Source organism: Amphimedon queenslandica, unplaced genomic scaffold, assembly GCF_000090795.2.
Source record: "Amphimedon queenslandica unplaced genomic scaffold, v1.1 AMPQUscaffold_13467, whole genome shotgun sequence".
Taxonomy (NCBI): Eukaryota; Metazoa; Porifera; class Demospongiae; order Haplosclerida; family Niphatidae; genus Amphimedon; species Amphimedon queenslandica.
In genome coordinates, this window is record NW_003546297.1 from 254,956 (window position 1) to 273,751 (window position 18,796).

General features: G+C 35.7%; 7 protein-coding genes across 9 annotated transcripts in view; 3 read left to right on the top strand and 4 right to left on the bottom strand.

Moving 5' to 3' along the window:
* Positions 1-1,301: 1,301 nt before the first annotated feature.
* On the bottom strand, positions 1,302-6,846 carry LOC109581009 (protein NLRC5-like). Its single transcript, XM_019994717.1, has 11 exons — positions 6,250-6,846; positions 6,125-6,190; positions 4,100-5,816; positions 3,952-4,041; positions 3,113-3,196; positions 2,981-3,064; positions 2,703-2,786; positions 2,568-2,651; positions 1,731-1,814; positions 1,565-1,648; positions 1,302-1,501 (listed from the first exon to the last, which is right to left on the bottom strand). Exons 1-11 carry the CDS (start codon positions 6,830-6,832, stop codon positions 1,399-1,401), a joined length of 3,063 nt encoding a protein of 1,020 aa, XP_019850276.1. The 5' UTR covers positions 6,833-6,846; the 3' UTR covers positions 1,302-1,398.
* A 47-nt stretch (positions 6,847-6,893) lies between these two features.
* On the bottom strand, positions 6,894-8,688 carry LOC109581010 (uncharacterized). Of its 2 annotated transcripts, XM_019994719.1 has the most exons (5): positions 8,190-8,688; positions 8,031-8,123; positions 7,546-7,593; positions 7,244-7,503; positions 6,894-7,195 (listed from the first exon to the last, which is right to left on the bottom strand). In XM_019994719.1, the coding sequence occupies exons 1-5, from the start codon at positions 8,686-8,688 to the stop codon at positions 7,076-7,078; spliced, it is 1,020 nt and encodes a 339-aa protein (XP_019850278.1). In that variant the 3' UTR covers positions 6,894-7,075. The 2 variants fall into 2 exon arrangements, with proteins under 2 accessions (XP_019850278.1, XP_019850277.1); XM_019994718.1 differs by having other exon boundaries at positions 8,031-8,688.
* A 10-nt stretch (positions 8,689-8,698) lies between these two features.
* Positions 8,699-12,796, top strand: LOC100635056 (probable inactive purple acid phosphatase 27). Its single transcript, XM_003385343.2, has 14 exons — positions 8,699-8,835; positions 8,900-9,178; positions 9,352-9,460; positions 9,522-9,603; positions 9,677-9,777; positions 10,004-10,131; positions 10,474-10,628; positions 10,953-11,047; positions 11,113-11,205; positions 11,366-11,515; positions 11,666-11,759; positions 12,001-12,143; positions 12,196-12,235; positions 12,460-12,796. Exons 1-14 carry the CDS (start codon positions 8,718-8,720, stop codon positions 12,649-12,651), a joined length of 1,779 nt encoding a protein of 592 aa, XP_003385391.1. The 5' UTR covers positions 8,699-8,717; the 3' UTR covers positions 12,652-12,796.
* LOC105312191 (uncharacterized) lies at positions 12,771-13,951 on the bottom strand. Of its 2 annotated transcripts, none has more exons than XM_019994720.1 (2): positions 13,739-13,951; positions 12,771-13,462 (listed from the first exon to the last, which is right to left on the bottom strand). In XM_019994720.1, the coding sequence occupies exons 1-2, from the start codon at positions 13,921-13,923 to the stop codon at positions 12,799-12,801; spliced, it is 849 nt and encodes a 282-aa protein (XP_019850279.1). In that variant the 5' UTR covers positions 13,924-13,951; the 3' UTR covers positions 12,771-12,798. The 2 variants fall into 2 exon arrangements, with proteins under 2 accessions (XP_019850279.1, XP_011402952.2); XM_011404650.2 differs by having other exon boundaries at positions 12,771-13,453; positions 13,730-13,951.
* Positions 13,951-15,194, top strand: LOC100635181 (ectoine dioxygenase-like). Its single transcript, XM_003385344.2, has 7 exons — positions 13,951-14,071; positions 14,122-14,314; positions 14,371-14,462; positions 14,510-14,600; positions 14,653-14,748; positions 14,800-14,985; positions 15,031-15,194. Exons 1-7 carry the CDS (start codon positions 13,983-13,985, stop codon positions 15,121-15,123), a joined length of 840 nt encoding a protein of 279 aa, XP_003385392.2. The 5' UTR covers positions 13,951-13,982; the 3' UTR covers positions 15,124-15,194.
* A 118-nt stretch (positions 15,195-15,312) lies between these two features.
* LOC105312176 (uncharacterized) lies at positions 15,313-16,123 on the top strand. Its single transcript, XM_011404618.2, has 4 exons — positions 15,313-15,411; positions 15,458-15,521; positions 15,786-15,850; positions 15,900-16,123. The coding sequence occupies exons 1-4, from the start codon at positions 15,340-15,342 to the stop codon at positions 16,020-16,022; spliced, it is 324 nt and encodes a 107-aa protein (XP_011402920.1). The 5' UTR covers positions 15,313-15,339; the 3' UTR covers positions 16,023-16,123.
* The window catches only part of LOC100635305 (cytochrome P450 20A1-like), a 3,711-nt gene continuing 853 nt past the window's right edge, over positions 15,939-18,796 (bottom strand). Inside the window, exons 2-4 of the mRNA XM_011404617.2 lie at positions 17,174-17,358; positions 16,774-16,950; positions 15,939-16,522 (exon numbers count right to left, since the gene is read on the bottom strand). Of these exons, the coding sequence (XP_011402919.2) occupies positions 16,249-16,522; positions 16,774-16,950; positions 17,174-17,358 (636 nt within the window). The 3' untranslated portion in view covers positions 15,939-16,248. The remainder of the gene's footprint in view (positions 16,523-16,773; positions 16,951-17,173; positions 17,359-18,796) is intronic.

Below are 18,796 nucleotides of genomic sequence, written 5' to 3' on the forward strand. Positions count from 1 at the left end.
AAGTTGTGCTGGTAGTCGGGCTCTATTAAAACACCTCGTTCTAGCTCTGCTACTAACACCAATCAAAGCTGAAAACCCACTCCCATAAAAGAATATAATAGGAACTTTTGGTAAAGGATACATTTGATTTCCATAGACACTGATGGAATTTGTCATTGTCAGCGAATAATAGGCATTCCTTGATACAGCAAACCGAAAATTAACGCTTTGAATACCAGTATTACCATATAGTACCAGACGATGTAGTTGGACCTCAACACCATAGTAGTCACTCTGTTCCATAAAAAATGACAACCCACTTGCTGATGCTGTGCTGAAAAAACTGCTATCGTAGCCAAACGTGAAGTTTGAGTGAGTAATAGATGTGTCATAGATGTTGAATCGATTACTGCAACTGCTTAAGGTTGAATACATTATATTTGCATTACCACCATGGCAAGTATTAAGTTTACAATCACCATGCCCTTCGAGATTGTTGCCAGCAAATGAAGAGTAGGAAATCGAAAATCCCAGCGTGTTGAAACTAAATAGCCCGAAATCGGTGGAATTTTGAATAGATATTTTATGTAAGTTGACATTGGTGGTTCCTATGAAAGACAGGGCCATTGTATAGTCAGACCAGTTCTCTCTAGCAATGTGGCCCAGTGGATTGAGAGATGTGAGACTATCTGCTACAAAAAGAGGTAGGTAGCCACCACAATTAGTGAACGTGAGCCCTTCAATATTTACCATATCACTGTTGTGAATGACAATACCAGTAGGTGAATGCTGGCAGTCTATTAGTACTGGTGATTGGAGGACCGTATGATGGAATCCTTCCACTAGCTCGCTTTCTTCTCCTCTCATTGTAAGATTGTTTACTCCATCAACAAAAAGGACTTCATCTTGGTCCAGCACATGTGTTCCTTTTTGAAAGATAAATACAGAATTGTCCACAAAGTAAGTATCAGGATTATTAAAGTAATGGCTAAGACTGTAACAAGGGGTGACACTGGGGCAGCTATTCTCCTCATTGCTGGTTACATAATATTCTTCTGTTAAGCAGCCATTGATCAGCATTGCTGCTACTGCTACAAAGAATAGGTAGAGACCCTCCATTGGCTGAAGGCACAGTGAACTCGCAAACACTTAACTGTAGCTGTTGGCTAAGGATTAGTAAATATATAGATAGAGTAGAGATAACTTATTATCACGATTAGCATCCTTGATGGCTTCCTATTATACAAAAATGGCAATGTTGTCATCAGTCCAAGGACCACCTTTTGTTACATTCTTTGTCCATGCTTTTTGGAATAAACAAATTTGACAAAAATTTCCCTTTTTTATAATCTATTTAATTGTTGATGTGGTTCACACAATAATTTCCCAATGAAAAATCAATACAAATTAAAGTAGCAATCAAATTGCATATCGAACTTCATGGAGTTCTTTCTGTGCCCTCTTTTGTGCAGCATCATAAAATGCTTTCCTCGTCACATCAGAGACCTGATTATAAAACAACCTACACACACGTGCACACAATCAATACTGACAATCATCACAAGACAATTAGAAATAACGTTACCTCATTTGCTGCAATGAAGGTGTGACTTCAGCTAGTTCTGCTAAACGGCAACCACCTCTATCAGTGATGCCATTTTGTGTGAAACTGCAAAGTAGACAAGAAGTTAATAGGAATAATGATTGCATAATAACATTTTTAGAATGTGCTAATCATAAGTGCTATAGACCTTAATTGTTTCAGGTTTGGAGCAACTTTAAGACTCTCAATCATGTCTTCAATACCATCATCACCAAGCTGGTTAAGATACAATCTAAATAAATTAAAAAATTATTTTATTAGCTACGAAACTTGTAATTGTAGGTACTTAGAACTAGCTATTTTGCACTTTCTGCTATGAAGAAATGTGACAAATTACATCAAGGTTTCTCACAGAATTTTGGCATAGCACTTAGGTTCTTGTCATCTTCGGCCAAATTTTGTAAAAATTCAAAAAGAAAATTTTTTTGTTTTTATAATTATTTTTCATTTTAATATTTTTTCTGATGCATATACTTGTTTTTATGTTGTGTAGAAAGTTTAAGCTGATTCCAATCAGAACTGGATTTTTTATGAATTTTTAAATTTACTCCAAAATTGGGTTAAAGTCCCTGTACTACAGTACAGGGATTTTGGTCAAATTTTGCCAAAATTGACTAGGAGAGAATTTTATATTTTTATAATTTTTTTCTGATGCATATACTTGTTTTTATGCCATGTTTCTAGAAAGTTTGAGCTGATTCCAATCAAAATTAAAATTTTTACGAATTTTTTAATTTACTCCAAAATTGGGCCAAAGTCCCTGTACTACAGTATAGGGATTTTGGTCAAATTTTGCCAAAATTGACTAAGAGAGAATTTTATATTTTTATAATTTTTCTGATGCATATACTTGTTTTTATGTTGGGTAGAAAGTTTGAGCTGATTCCGATCAAAATTGGATATTTTTTACAAATTTATAAACAACACACCCAAATAATACATACATTATAGTGAATGCCATACTTGATGTAAAGCAAAAACTTACTCAAGTTGCTCAAGGTTTGACAGTTGTGATATTATTTTGCTAAACAGTTGACCTGACTTGCTAGAAAGCTGACAGTCACGAAACCTATATGTAATATAGGATATTAATAGATACTGAAGTATTCAATACTCGTACCCAAGCCTTTGCAATTGTTTACAGTTGACAAGTCCCGGCAATAAAGCTTCCAATCCTTCAGTACCGATTGGATTATAACTTGCGCTAAAAATAAAAATTATCACCAAAATGTTTCACAAAAATGAACGATACATTCAACATGTCCTTGCTATAAAAATCCATAACACAAGGGGCCAATTTCAAATTTAAACTTTTGACCTTGTCAAAGTCCGTAATCATGGTATCAATTATTTATATCAATTACATTAGACTTGTAAATATTCACTATTAAAACTCACTAGAACTGGATCAAACTTCTCAAGTTACAAATAACTTTGCCAATGGTTTCGCCTGACTTGGGACCAAGATTATTCTTAGTCAGGCTAGAAATAGTAAACGATTAAATAGCAAAATGCAAACAACACACTTACACAAGAATGCGAAGATTAGTCATCGGTGAAATGACTGGTTGCAGCTCTAAGAGCTTTTGATTTTCAAGTTCATTACCATAAAGCCTGAAAATAGCCAAAATATCAAACAATTCTTTTCATTGGACTCGCGTAGGCGGGTACTAAGCAGTTGGGTTGTCATTCTGTCATTCTGTCCACACAGTTTAATTGATTTGTAAAAAAATTATCTTTTTGTTTGAGCAGTCTAGAGCTCTATTCCTTCTTCTAGCAACAGATAAAGTTGCTTTCTTTCATCTAGCTATGCTCTTGTAGCATCCCGTGGCACCAAAAGCTGTGACTGCTAAACCAGGGGACCTCTCTCCAGGTGAGAGCTCGTGTTTCACTCTACAGGGCCGAGATTTGCTTCAGAGGTAGAAAATCCAATCTAACGAAAAACAAAAAGAACGATTTTGTCCTAACTTCGTTGTTTGTGAGTTACAGTTGCTCAAAGTTTGTGATTTAGCCTCTTCGAGAATTTTTCAGGCGACACTGCGGAAAGCAGGAGCAACCAAACTCTCTCAGTCTCTTTTAAATATCTATAAAAATTTTCTGTGCCAACTCTTTCTTGGAATAGAGCTTCAGATGCTAAAATAAATTTCAGCTTTTCTTCTTTCTCCTACCCATGTGCCATGATTTAGTTATAGTTAGTTGTTGACCACACCCATAGGTTATTTTAATTATCATTATAACTATGCAGTCCATAATAATAATTTTTTTCAAATTGCTTAAAATATCACAGTACAAGTAATACATATCACTCAAGTGAATTCCAGCAGGCGAGTCCATGCACCATAGTGCTTCATTAGTAAATGTATTATTACCTCAGTTCAGTAAGATGTGGCATTTTTTCTAATATATCAGTCAACGGGCTCCCTCCTTCGTTGCCAAGAGGATTAAATTGTGATCTTACCCTAAATTCAAAAATAATTGTATATTTTATATTTGTACTTTTAAATGATCAAAACTCACTGCATATTTATGGCATTGGTAAAAACGGCTTTTACTTGATCCATTTGGTAATTCATAGCTCTAATTCCACCAGGACCAACTTGACAGTAATTCATGACTAGCTCCCTCAGATCAAGAGGACACTGAGAGACTGAGTACCCAATAGCAGCACAGTCTGGAGAATTAAGAATGATATTACTAACATCAACCTTTCCGTTTCTCGATGCCAGGAAATCCCTGCAATTTTGAGTGCTGTACTCAGACTTCTGAGCTTCAAAAAGACAACGAGCAAGGAACAGTGTTTCACTGCCCTGGGTACAATTTGCAGCTAAGATCTTACCAAAGTATGCTGGAGATGAGGGGCTGTATTTTGTGAGACCAAAGAAAAACCTCCAGAACTCTCTCAAATCGCTAGACCTTCCGTGTAACATAATATACTCCAGACACTTTTCAGAGCTAACTCTACTGAGGTAGTAAGCTCCCAGGAACTCTTGAACGGTCAAGTGCTGGAAACTGTACTGTGGCTCTTCACCTGTTTGAATCTTTTTAGTATAATTGGACAAAATGCCCAAGCCATTCTTTGATAACTTTTTACGATTAGAGCGACTGCTAAAATGATCGGGGAAGTTATCTATGAGATAACTGTTGTCAAAAATCAAGTGTGATTTGAGCTTTGTCTCAAACGCAATCATGCAGATTGTATGGAACAAATCCAATTCATCTTGTCCCTCCTCTTTCAGCTCTCTTTCTAAATCCTTGAAATCCCTAATGTTGATCATGTAGTCATCTGCCTCTTCTTTTTTTTTAATGTAGCGAATAATGGAATGAGCAATGAACTGAGTATAGATCTCAGTCTCTGTCTCAGGGAGTGGATTACTGCCTTTGAACTGGTTAATGTACAGTATCATAGCTAAGTGTAGTGGTAGATAGCACATGTCCTTGACATTCGGATGACTATCAAGGTACGAGAGAAGGTCTTGTGCTTCACGAGGCGTATGAAGTGACTCATAGTATTGAGTGACATACTCTTTAATCTGCTCGGGCATAAAACCAATTATCTCAACATGTAGATCTCTGCTTTGTACAGGTACACAGCTAGAAGCAGTTGGACGAGATGAGACAATGACAGTGGCTAATGGTAGAAATTCTTTACGAATAATTTTCATGATGGCATCACTAGGATCGTTGCGTTTAGGGTACTCATCCAAGCCATCAAAAGCAAAGCAAATTCCTTTTCCGTTGACCTCATCAATTACCTTAGCTAATTCGTGGACTTTCTCCTTGTCTAAAAGGCATAAACTTACGGCATCTTCTAATTGAGGAAAGTCACTTTTACGAGCCAGCTCACGAAGTGAAATATGTAGTAATAGGTTGACATCATGTAAGCATTCTCCTTTTGCCCAGTCCTTGGCAACCTTAGTCAATAGAACTGTTTTACCAGCTCCAGGACGTCCACTGATGAGAATTTGTGCTTTTTGTAACAGCTTCCTAGCAAACACTTCCTCATACGTGACAGCATCTTTATGTCGAGGAATGTCGTCTTCTGATTTTCTGAGGGTGCGGTGGGAGAAGTCATCATCTCGTGTGATACCAATATTCTTGACAAGAGCAAGGGTCACATAGCGTGTACGATCAACTTTGGGCCAAGGAGAAAAGAAGTCACCAGTTGGAATATCATCCATGTCTTTGTATGTCACTTTTACCTTATTTGATAGCTCTGAAATGACATGTTGCGGATCTAAAATTATAAAAATGAATTATGATAACAATGTAAAGCCAAGAGCATGTTCTCATTGTACATTGTGTATTTATAGTTATCATGTCCCTAGGGAACAGGGAAATACCACTTAGGTTTTAGTAGTACTTTCATCATAATCTTATACAAACACAGGTGTTACACTTTATACTATGGCACTAGAGCTATAGATATTAATGAAACAAATCTGTTTGTAAAATATCATGTTAATACTAGTCTGTGGAGCATCCCAACTTAACAGTATACAGCCTGCATGATTTATCGCATGTAAGCATCACAATCAAACTCACAATATTTGTATTCCTTAATCCACATCATGCTTCGTTCAAGTTTTTGCACAGTTAACTCTGGACAGACTGTAAAAAAAATTTGATTAAATTTAAATTTTACAGAAATTACAAATAATTATATGTACCCTTATGAATCAGTTCTTTAGCAAAAGTTAACACTTTTGAATACTCTGCATTGGTCGTAAGTGCTGAAAAGATGAAGAAAAGCCCAGTCTCATCATGAGTGTGAACATATTCTCCATTTTCAATATATTTAAATAGCTTGTAGCTATCAGAGTAACTCTCTGAGTTGATCCTACACATAGAGCAAATACTTTCAAGGAATGATGAACGGAGGTCATTGTCAAGCTTTCGATACACTCGTACAATGAAGCATCTCATTTGAATTGCTTTGAAATCCTCCTTTTCAAAATTACTCTCAAAACTTATTAATGGCTGAATGGATGAGGGTTTTGGAACACATTGACTCAGCCCCAGATGGCTTAATAATGTGTGAAAAAATGGAATTACTTCGTTAGGATCAAAACCGCTTTTTTGCAGGTGAACGCATAGTTTACGAAAGCCACTACCAGAAAAACCAGGGATCAGGTACGATAAGTCGATATTTTGGTCTTTTAGTTTATTGTCGAGGTCTATGACTTCTTTCGCCTGGCTTTTGTTCATTCCCTCCATAGATACTACTGTTCCCTCTAACTGTGACAAGGACATTTTTACGCGTCTACGTCTGTGTCTGTCGTGTCACGCCCTAATTGAATTCTATTATCAATAGTTCAATACAATGATAATACCATTGTTAGTGATAATACTATTGTTAGTGATAATACTATTGTTAGTGATAATACTATTGTTAGTGATAATACTATTGTTAGTGATAATACTATTGCTGTATAATAAAATTGAGTTGATCTACATGTGAAGCATAATAGTGAAGCAAAAATAGTACTGTCACAGTTAATTATCACCAGGAACAGAATTTCCAGTATTTGAAAGTTCTGTTTGTGTTCCAGTTGCATCATTTGGTTCAATTGAATTAGCTTGAGCTGTAGTAGGAAAGGGGAGGGGTGGAGATTCCTAAAATAATTATTAACAAAATGATGTAATATGAAATTGAGTACTAACATTAGCAATAGGAGGATAAGTCATTTGTCGCTGTGTGTTTGATAAATGAGGAGCCCTAAGATGACGAAAGGATGAAGTATCAGAGGTCGCCCTTGAGCGTGTATCAGTGACTGAAGAAGTTGCACTACTAGATGTAGTACCAACACAGAGCTCATCATGTGGGCTATAAGCAGGTGGTGGCCCTGGTGGGTGAGCTTCTTCATTGCCCACTGAATGGCTAAACCTTTCCTTTGGATCACTTGGAGGGATAGTAGCCAAAACTAAAAATATAAATTATCGGAAATTTGTAATGAGAGACTTACTTTCTTCCTGAAGGATGACTTTTGGCTTTAATTTTTCTAATGAAGCTTCTGTAAAAAAATAATTGTTAAATATACTGTGGAAATAGAGTAAAGCACCAGGTATATTTCAATGCAGTTGCTAGATCTATACCGTATAGCGGGAAATTTTCAAGGATAGCAAATTTCGCGAATTTTGTGGATTTTTTCATGATTCGCGAAATTAAATTCCTTGAAAATCATTTTAATACAGTACAAGATGGCAAATTAGTGGAAATTCGTGAAAATTAATTCTGCAAACTTCCAGATACGGATCATTCGCGAAATTTATTATCCTCGAAAAAAACCTGCTATACAGTATCTACGTGTACATCTATGTTTGTTAATGATATTCATTGCTAGATACGCTATGGATGTGGTGGGAAACTGAGAAAGGTTTATATTTTCTGAAGCTGGCACAAAATTCATAAACTTTAATAGATTATACGTAGCCTCTCACTTAAACTCACCAAAGTCTCCCAGTGCAGTTTGTAACTGGGGATCCATACTGAGAACGCTCCTAATGGTTTTAAGCTTGTTAGGCTCAATTGTGGCACTGTCCTCTAAATATTTATAAAGGGGGAAGCTGGTATCAGAGCAGGCCTCAACAGAAAAAGGAACCAGCATACCGATGTTTTCGAGGAATGTTTCTACAAGCCCGCTTTCACGTAACTTGATGTCAAGAGCTATAAGAATAGCTCTCATGGAGATCAAGGCTTCTTTACGGTCATGATCATCGTCATTCGCCAGACATTTATTTAATAATTCAAATCCATCTCTTTTTACCAAAGAAGGGTCTATGCCTTTTACGAGCTCCTTTGCTTGTGTAATGCAGCCGGAGAGCTTCATGACCATCACAACAAAACTGAAACGTTCTTGGTTCGTGTCACAACCATACTTCTCCTTAGCCACGTTAAACACTTGCGCCAAATTAACATCCTTTTGTTTTCGAAGAAGATAAGATATAGCTTTTTTATTGTAGGGAGCTATCTGAGAATTAAAATCGTTAATACGCCTCAAGAGAAAGACAACATCGTCCCAACGATCCTCCATAAAGCCCACCGGCCGCGCAGTGTAGCACAAATTAAAGCCACGCCCGGACCCCACCACCGAATTTTCAATTTTCATTTTTCAACTGGACAGCTAAGCATTGCAGTATGGTCTTCATACGATTCGTCCTCCTCTTCTTTTGTAACAGTCTCTTGCTATTAGAAGCTCATGTTTTCATTAGTCCACTCTCAAAGATCAATCATAGTAGAGTGAGGAGGCAACCCAGTAAGTAGCTAGATGCATAAACCTCCACCATCCTTGATGATAATTTTGATTCTCTCATAATCAGGTTCTACTGTGAGCACAGTGGTGCAACCTGCTACAATAAACAGTTCCTACCAGTGGTTTAATGTACAAGTTTCGGGTGTGTCTAGCCCCAATGAAGACAATTGGATTGGTCTCTTCACTCTAGCAGACAACGAGACTGAAATTAATGCAACGAGCCATGCCCCTGTTAAGTTCCAGTACCTTAATGTAGATACTGGGTACCTAACAAGTGGGAATGCACAGTTGGATTTTTACGCTATCAACATGAGACACGATTACATGTTTGGGTTCTTCACTGGAGGTAAGTTTGTCATGTGATCTGCTGTTTGCAAGGTATATGATTATTATTGTCGTAAGATTAACAGAGCTAATCCTTATCAGTGTCCTGCTTCTGTGTACTATTATACTCATAAATTCATTTTTAGCAAAACATATGTGCAAATAGCCTCTTCATTATAGTTTAACTTTTAATAGGTCTAGATTCACCTGTTCTTATGTCTACTTCTGAAAGAATAGTCAATCTCAATCCTAATCAACCTTTACAAGGACACTTGGCACTCACTTTAGAAATAGACAAGATTGTGTATGTCATTTGAAGATTATAATAATTATACTATCATAATTATGACTATCTTGCTATATAGATTGCAATGGGTCACTAAGAATACAACTGATCCATTAGTACGCTGGGGAACAGAGAGTAGGAACTATCAATATACAAAACAAGTGAGAAATAAGAAAAAGAGAAGAGAGGGGGAAGGAAGAGAGAGAGAGAGAGATTATGTATAAATAAACACAGGCTAACAACAGCAAATACACTGTCAATGACATGTGTGGATCTCCTGCTAACGATTATGGTTGGATGGACCCAGGAACCATTCATACTGTTACAATGGACAAGTAAGTTTGACATTATGTCTGATAAATTAAGAGCACTCATGAGTATGTCAATATAAGGCTGGTTTGTCACTTGATCTAATCATAGTTTGTTTATCATGCACATGCTAAGCATGTGACTTGAATCAATATTCATATTTTAAAGTGGATCTTTATTATGTGTCTTGATTAGTTAATCTGTATTAAAGTTAAGCATTCACTCAATTATTGTTTTGTTACTATTTAATAGTTTAAGTCCATCTACTCGTTATTATTATCAGTTTGGATCAAACACCTGGGGCTGGAGTGATGAGTTCACCTTCAAGTCCCCTCCTGTCACTGGCCCTGATACTCCTGTTAGAATAATCACTTATGGAGGTAAGCTAGGTACAAGAGCACCTGTTGTTTGCATAGTTTTGCTGACACGTTACCCACTGTGTCCATGTACATGTAAAGGAGTACATGTTTATGATAACCTACTATTGGCATAGTAAGAACATGTATTACTATTAACATGCCATAGTAATTGCACTGTGCTGCTGAGTCATAATATTATAATGTACCCGCTATTCACTAGAAAACTAGGTCAGCATGTAGCAAACATATAGTATCTGTTCATGAACAATGACAATGCAATTATGTACTATGGACTAGATTAACTGTCTTTGACCCAATGCTGTTATTATCAACCCGAAATAATCCATTGCTTTCTATGCATAGATTTAGGCCATGGGGTTCCTGATAATACATTGCAGATCAAGAAGCTTGAGCAAGCATCCCTCAATACCACTAAGAACGTGTACAGTGAAATTAATGAAACTGAACTGATTGTACACATTGGAGATCTGAGCTATGCTGTTGGATTCAGTGCACAGGTAAGACCTAGCTTATTAGAGCTTATTGACCATTGATTGTACATGTACATACATTGAGGGCTAGAACTGCTCTGTTGTATAATCAATTGTTATTACAACCTTTGGCATAATCCATAAGGGAATTCCTTGTGTTACAAGTTAACATTTATGGGGTTTGGTGGTTACTTAAAATTAATATTAATTTAAGCCTCATGAATGTTGTCATCTTGTTTATTGGTTGATAGAAACAACTGCAGGTGTGTATCTCACGTAATATGATATCACTATATACTGCACTATTAGTACACAATGTAACATTGTTATGACTATTATCATTATTAATAGTGGGATGAATATTACAATGAGGTTGAGAAGCTAGCTGCGAATTCTCCTTATATGGTGTGTGCTGGTAATCACGAAGCAGACTGGCCTAACACTACGTATGACTGATATTTAACTTTATAAATAAACACATTACTATTATTATTTAATTTATGTATTGTAGGTCATATTTTCAAAGCAAAGACTCAGGTGGAGAGTGTAATATACCATACATATACAGGAATCAAATGCCAAGAGTCTCACCTGTCAAACCATGGTGAATTAATTTTTTTAATTTTGTCTGACTCAAGTTCCATGCACTAAAATACAGTCATTATATGCATGTAGTTTTTGGTCAGGCTACCATTCTTTTAAATCCTCTTTAGAATGATTTCAGTCTATGTCTGTTTATACCTTATTATTAATTTTCATTTCAGGTACGGGTTTGATTTTGGCTGTGTTCATTTTGTCATAATGAACTCAGAGGATAATTTCACAATGGGGACTGAACAGTACAGGTTTCTGGTTCAGCATCTTGCTAGTGTGAACCGTACAGCCACACCATGGCTGGTATTCACTGGACACAGGTCATAAATGCATTACAATACTTACACTATAAAAATATACATAATCATTTTATATTTTATTTATGCTAATCAACATGTTGACAACATAATTTTTGTCATTTAGTAATTGCTGACATGCACACGACAAATTAATCAGTTGTTCTATTTTAGGCCAATGTATGTTGATAGTACCAGCATTGAAGAACCATACGGAATGCAACCAATAGCCAAACTGTTGAGAAATAACTTGGAGGATTTGCTTATAGTAAGTAATCTTTATATTTTACATTTTCTAAGCTAAAAATTCTTAGTTTCAAAGCCACCTTTTACATTTTTGTACACACTAGTGCCCTAGCTTGTGTTTTATAAAAAGCTTAATGCAATTTTACAAATTCTTGAGTTAAGTGTCTGTAAAATTATACTTATTATATAACCACAAGCTAAGGTATTTCCTAAAATTGGTTTTATTATTTTTTATTGATATTATCTTCTATTGCATCATTTAGCAATACAATGTAAGTCTGGCTCTATGGGGACACCACCATACTTACCAGAGGACATGTAAAGTATACCGTAGCCAATGCACTGATAATGGTATTACACATGTTATCATTGGGATGGCAGGACGCCCACTACTGCAAGACTTTGAGTAAGTTTGCATTACTAAAATGATCTGGTTCTAAATTGTTTTCTCTTATTAGACCAAATCGCCCAAGCTATTTTGAATATCTTGATGATCAGGTAAGGTCCCTTATATGTACATGTAGCCTAATTTTGAGTAACTTTAAAAATCTTTTTTTTAATTCAATGTTGATCAGAACCAGCTCAAACTTGCTACACAACATAAGTACATGTATATGCATCAGAAAAAAGTATAAAATGGAAAATTCTCTGCTAGTCATTTTAAATGAAATTTGTGTACTATAAGTACAAGGCCTTTATTACTATTATCTTATAACTTGTAGCATTATGGATACACAAGGCTCCAAGCTAACTCAACTACACTAACTCTACAGTATATCAGGAATGATGATCTCCAAGTACATGATGAGGTGGTGCTTAGCACAACAACAATGAACAGTGGCGTGGCAAAAGAATCTACATCTTTGCTAGTCCTATTTATAATTGTATTATTGTCTGTGTTTGCATTGATTTAGCTTGATTGCTACTGAAAGGTATTTGTGGTGTCATGTATTTCAATTTATTGTTCAGTGTATAATGAAAACTAAAATATCTCATTTAGAGTTTATTGATTTGTAATCATTTCTTGTTGTAAAGTAGAAATTTAAAGAATAACTAAAATTTTAGTTAACAATCTTTTTTGCTTCATCATAAAGTAATGGAAACAATGTTTTGATTTCTTCAATAATATCAGAAAAGTTATCAAATTCTTTTTTAATGACCAGCTCGTGAGTATTGCTGTCTTCTTTGTAGAGTAACTTGTCACGAAGCACAAGTGCTTGCCCACCATTTGGAAATAGAATGATTCGTAAGCTAGTATGAAAAACTAAATGATCAGAAGAAGAATAGATCAGTGACATGGAGGAATCAAAGAATGAGAGATCACGAGGCATAGGATCAATGATACATGCAACTCTCCAGCTGGCACTAGTTGTTGCTGCATCACTGCCTGGTCTAAAGTCACCTTTCTTATGTAGACGAATGATCATTAAAGACTCATCCTTCTCTTCTTTTGCAAATTTATACTCGAGGAAGGAATGCTGGTATACTTTTGATTCTTTTTCAAAATTAATCGGAATTGCTTCAAATGTTGGGTAGCCGCTTCCAACGTCAATCAGATATTTCTCATTGTCGATTTCTGCTATCGTCATAATGTGATCGTTGTTTGTTTTGATTGAGCTGCAAATGTGGCGCACATTAAATCCCAGTGCCTCTGTGAAATATTTCATAAAAGTGTTAACTGTGTAGCAGAGACCCCCACGTCCTGAAAGTACCTCAGTTTTTGCCAGTGGCGGAGCTGGAACTAAACTGATGCCCGGGCCCGGATGTGGGTGTGTCCACTTTCTAACTTTTTCTTTGGGTATTTTACTTGAAAAGTGCTTGCTAATTACTTATATGCACCTGTATACCCTGTTAGTACTCTAGTGAGGCTTGTGGTTGGCTTTATCTAAACTTTAGGGAAGGAATTGTTTACATTGCATCTAATGAATCTCATTACAGAGCTTTGATGCCCGGGCCTAGGCCCGGGTGGGCCCGGGTTCAGCTCCGCCACTGGTTTTTGCCTCTTCTAAAGTTGGTTGTCTCCTTTTCTCCAGTGGTATGGCCTGTAAAGTCACACTTTGAAACGGAACATTTTCATAGAAAGCAAAAATGAGTTCATTTAAAAGACTCAAGGAGCTCTCTTTTTGATGCACAGAAACCTTTAACACATCAGAAGCAAAATTCACAGCCTCCTGGTAACTCAGCATTGCGCAATCAGTATGTCTTATCCAGCCACACCCATTTTCTTATTAACACCTATTGTTGAATGAACATGTTTTCTTGTAGTGACAATAAGTTTGAAGTGACATCTCAAGTCCAAGAGTCCTTTGAGGAGCAAGGATATGTCATAGTCAAGTAAAAAACAAGCATCTGTACATCTAGACACGTTAGCCTTTTTACTTCAGGTCTTTATTAAGTGAAGCTGAGCTGAGGAAGTTGCAAGCTAGTCTTGAGAGTGACAGTGAACTATTGAAGCACTCTTATGCTAGAGCTGATGGGAGTGGAAGGGTAAGCAGAATGGCCTTGTGGAAGCACCCTGGTAAGGATATTAGTGGAATGATTGCTAGATCTGAGAAAGTAGCAGGTACAATGGAAAAGGTATGGCAAAAGCATAGGGTCAGATATCTATAATGACTGCAATTCTTATTCATTAGCTATTAGGTGGTGAAGTGTATCACTATCATACTAAACTAATGATGAAGGAAGCACGTACTGGTGGTCAATTTGTATGGCACCAGGACTATGGGTAAGCTGTGAATCTATTATAATTATTTATTCACATTCATTCAAAAGATACTGGTACAGCAACACGTGTCTTTTTCCAGACATGGGAACAGTTTTTATTGCTATCGATAAAGCTGATGTTGGAAACGGTTGCCTCAAAGTAGTGCAAATTTATGCTTGAATATATTTGAGTAAATTTTTCTGTAAATTAGGTGCTCAAAGGATCTCATAAAGCTGGTAGAATTGATCACACAAAAGTAGCTGGTCAAATTGGAGCTGATTTGGAGAGAGTTGAGATGTTAAAGACTGTAAGTATAATAATTATTACTTTTAAATGTGTCTATACTTTTTAATAATAGAGATTACCATTGGTTGAAGTAGAGTTAGAGGCTGGTGATGCATTATTCTTTCATTGTAATCTACTTCATAAGTCAGACCAGAATAACAGTGACAGGAGGAGATGGGCTTTCCTCATAGCTTACAACAGAGCATCAAATGACCCAATATTGCCTCATCACTGTCCTCAATACACTCCACTACTGAAGGTATTGCATTTTAAATATTAGTGCTATTTTAGATCTATACTAAAGGTTGATAATTCTGAGATACTGAATTGTGAATGCAACGATCTCAGTGGAAAAGAATTTGTTCATCCAAGTGATGATATAAGTCTTAAAGATTAGTATTAAACATGACTTGTATTTTGTAATTAAATTTTTACTTTGTAAAATGAAACTTGATCACCTTAAACCCAGCTAATGGCACAAGACTAAATGATAATAGATCTAAATTAATAAACCACTGCTGCACTGTACTGCAATGCACTGCAAAAGATCTAGAGGTGTGGCTAATAAGACCACGCCCTTAAAAGGCGTGGTTATAATTGCGTCCAAACAAAGATGGATTTTCTCAATGATCTTCCTTGTAGAAATCGTGCCAATTTCTCTCATTATAGCCAAGACAGCTACAAGGTAAGTAATTTGACTGCTTTAATTTTGTATTATACTTTAAATGTAGTACGTGGAGGCTAAGAAATGGGTTTCATTAAAAGACAGTGATTCAGACACACTACCAGGCCAAAGTAAATCTAAAAATTGTGACATTGGTGTCAATTATACATTGAATAAGTTGTTTATTACTAATAAATGATTGATTGAATGCATAAAAGCAATAACGTAAAAGAAAACTACCAAAGGATTAGGATTGTATAAGTACAGTGGACATAATTGAACACACATTTAAAGAGAAGTGATATTTTTTACTTTCGACTCTTCTATATTTTATGTGGCTTTAGCATAATTATTTGTGATTAAAATAATGTAAATTATGTTTATTAACCTATTAGTCATAGTAATGGACAAGCTAAGTGTCCTTAGATCTGAAATGGAGAGAAAACATGGTCTAACAAAGGTATCACAAAACTCTTATTGTTAATAGAGATTTTAACTAGGTACTATAGAAGCCAACAAAGAGACTAAGTAATGGATCAAGCAATCACTCGACATATTCAAACAAAAGATGGAGGAGAACAGATTCAGAAGAATCATCAAACGATGAGCCTATAGACCAAACTAGCAATTAATGAATGTAATATAATTATTAGCTGTGTTCTACTACATGTGAAATTATTGTTATTATTATTATTAATATAATTATTATGATAGAAGTAAACAGTTAAATCAGCAAAATGAGCATAATTATTAATACACATAATAATAATGATAGCTAGCACAAAATCAAAGTGGAAATACTATATAAGCACACAGAGACAGGATTAAACATTAATAGCACGTTCACACTTGACTCAGTCATTCCTCAGTGGTTGATTCATCAGAGGCTATTGGATGTACAGTGTAATAGAGTGGCTCACTGGGGCTAGTGACCAATCCGTGGACCATACCAACTCCTTTATCACTCACTGGCTTCAGGTTGAACCTCTGGAGTAGAAGAGTGAGGAATATTGAGACTTCAACATAAGAGAACTGGTAGCCAGGACACTTGCGTCTACCCATACCAAATGGTGAAAAGGCCATAGAATCTTTGCTTTGGAGGGCACAGGATCCAAAATGTTCTGGATCAAACCTGAAATAGAAGAATGCATAATGAATACGTCAGCGTTACATATAATACACATCAATTGTGATAGGAGGTATTTCTTTTGGGAAAACTATTTGGCACAAACTTAAGGCAAAAATAAAAACTAGGACTTTATGTAATCACTAATCAGCCAAGAATTAAATAGAATTATTAGTATAATGGAAACAAACTAAGTGTATAGGCATAATTCTAATAAAAAATCCCTTATCAATAATTCCCCAATAATTAATAATTACTTGTGGACATTCTTCCATAAACATTCATTCTTTAATGAGACTCCCAATGCATCAATGATGGGAGTACCAGCAGGAATAGAGTATTCCCCAACAGTTATATCCTCTTCAGAATAGCGTGCAGCATACGGTGCCAATGTAGACAGCCTTAGTGTCTCATCAAGGACTTTCCTTAAATACCTAGAATAACAGAAATAAAATATTTCTTTATAAAATATAAAAATAAAATAATAAAATATTTTTACAATTTGTAATAAAATTACCGATGTAATTGTACAAAAATTTAATGTAGTAATTCAATAAAATAACATAAAAATTTGTAAAAGTTAACACATTATCTATAACATGTTATCATGTTAACATGTGTGTGTGTGTTATAAGATGTCTCTGGTAAGTGACTTACGATGTTGTAGAATAAGCATATTCATAAAGCTTTTCACTCCTGTCATTCCCGACCTCCTTTCTCATCTCAGCCACAACACTGTTGAGTACCTCAAGGTGCTGACTCATGTAGTATGTAGCCCAAACCAAGAGATAACCAGACGTGTGTAAACCACCAACCATGAATGTCACAGCATCTGATATTATCTAATGAAGAAACAAAATAATTATAAAGAGAAATAGGTTTGCAAAAATGAAAGACGAAAGTTGCTATATACATGTACTATAGTATAGGGTCTTTGACCCAATTTTTGAGCAACTTAAAAAAATTCATAAAAAATCTAATTTTGATCGGAACCAGCTAAAACTTTCTACGCAACATAAAAACATGTATATGTATCAGAAAAAAATTATAAAAATGGAGAATTCTCACCTAGTCATTTTTCGCGAAATTTGGCCAAACCCCCCTGTACTATTAGTAACGCGGTAGCGTTACTAAGTAGGATTCACCCCCAAACAAAATGGCTGCCATGACTTTTGCAGCCTTGCTATACTGGGAAAACGAGCTCCTATGCTTACCAGACTTTATAGAGGACCTTATCTTGACCAGAGGACTCCAATGGTACAACTAGCGTGGCTCTAGACCTTTTCTAAGCGAAAAGTCAAAAATCGGCGAACCGGCCGTTTTGTTCAGCCACCTTTTTTCATCTTCATCATCATCATCAAGTCCTGTCAATCCAGTTGTCGGTGTGTATCTCAGTATCAGTTGGTGCTACAAGAATAATTCTTACACCAATCTACTCCAACAGTCTATGCGCAGGTCCATGTCCCATCAGATCATTCTTCAAGTAAGGAAAAAGTGATACTGTGACTGCTGGATCGAGCCATCTTAGCTACATGCCGCCATTTTGTTAATTAAAGAAGCTTGCCATGTGCTCTAAAATTTGGGTGTGGTCGCGCATGCTCAGATCTGCAGCTCTGGAAGAAGCAAGTTATCAACTTACTGCAATACTTTAGTGGAGGTTTCCAGCTAAAAGAAGGTATTGATTTTACATGTTACTGTTTTATCAAGTGTTTTATTTTATTTTATTAAAAAAAAACAAACAATTAATTAATGTTATGACTTATGATATGCAATGATAATTATCAGTGAACTTGACAACAGCCTGGAAGAACAGGAATAGCAGGGAAGATGGACACTCTTAGCTCACAGATTCTTGAACAAGGACTTGTGTCAAGACTAGTATTAGTTTCACTTGTCATCAGTATAGTTTATATTCCTTCAGCATGTCTATTCAATACTGCCTCTCATAAATGTTGTAAAGAAAATTATTGTTTGTGTAAAATCAACAAGTATCACAATTGCAACTAAAGAAATACTATAAATATTATTTTAAAAATCAACACAAACAAGAACATAAAAAATAAAAAAAACAAAATGAAGTAGGATTCCAAACGGCCAACGAAAATACGAAATATTATTAAAAAATCAACACAAACAAGAACATAAAAAATTAAAAAAAACAAGATGAAGTAGGATTCCAAACGACCAACGAAAATACGAAATATTATAAAAAAATCAACACAAACAAGAACATAAAAAAATTTAAAAAAACAAGATGAAGTAGGATTCCGAATGACCAAC

Coding starts and splice junctions, on each gene's coding strand:
- LOC100635181 (XM_003385344.2), top strand. CDS start 13,983: ATGAACATGTTTTCTTGTAGTGACAATAAGTTTGAAGTGACATCTCAA. Junction 14,463..14,509: donor GTATGGCACCAGGACTATGG/GTAAGCTGTGAA, acceptor TTCATTCAAAAG/ATACTGGTACAGCAACACGT. Junction 14,601..14,652: donor TTGGAAACGGTTGCCTCAAA/GTAGTGCAAATT, acceptor TCTGTAAATTAG/GTGCTCAAAGGATCTCATAA.
- LOC105312176 (XM_011404618.2), top strand. CDS start 15,340: ATGGATTTTCTCAATGATCTTCCTTGTAGAAATCGTGCCAATTTCTCT. Junction 15,412..15,457: donor ATAGCCAAGACAGCTACAAG/GTAAGTAATTTG, acceptor CTTTAAATGTAG/TACGTGGAGGCTAAGAAATG. Junction 15,851..15,899: donor GAAAACATGGTCTAACAAAG/GTATCACAAAAC, acceptor TAGGTACTATAG/AAGCCAACAAAGAGACTAAG.
- LOC109581010 (XM_019994718.1), bottom strand. CDS start 8,688: ATGAAAATTGAAAATTCGGTGGTGGGGTCCGGGCGTGGCTTTAATTTG. Junction 7,594..8,030: donor AACTGCACTGGGAGACTTTG/GTGAGTTTAAGT, acceptor ATTTTTTTACAG/AAGCTTCATTAGAAAAATTA. Junction 7,196..7,243: donor CTTATCCTCCTATTGCTAAT/GTTAGTACTCAA, acceptor TAATTATTTTAG/GAATCTCCACCCCTCCCCTT.
- LOC100635056 (XM_003385343.2), top strand. CDS start 8,718: ATGGTCTTCATACGATTCGTCCTCCTCTTCTTTTGTAACAGTCTCTTG. Junction 9,461..9,521: donor TTAGAAATAGACAAGATTGT/GTATGTCATTTG, acceptor CTTGCTATATAG/ATTGCAATGGGTCACTAAGA. Junction 12,236..12,459: donor TTGAATATCTTGATGATCAG/GTAAGGTCCCTT, acceptor TATAACTTGTAG/CATTATGGATACACAAGGCT.
- LOC105312191 (XM_019994720.1), bottom strand. CDS start 13,923: ATGCTGAGTTACCAGGAGGCTGTGAATTTTGCTTCTGATGTGTTAAAG. Junction 13,463..13,738: donor AGACAACCAACTTTAGAAGA/GGCAAAAACCAG, acceptor AGCTCCGCCACT/GGCAAAAACTGAGGTACTTT.
- LOC109581009 (XM_019994717.1), bottom strand. CDS start 6,832: ATGTCCTTGTCACAGTTAGAGGGAACAGTAGTATCTATGGAGGGAATG. Junction 6,191..6,249: donor TAAAGAACTGATTCATAAGG/GTACATATAATT, acceptor TTTTTTTTACAG/TCTGTCCAGAGTTAACTGTG. Junction 2,652..2,702: donor AAACAATTGCAAAGGCTTGG/GTACGAGTATTG, acceptor TATTACATATAG/GTTTCGTGACTGTCAGCTTT.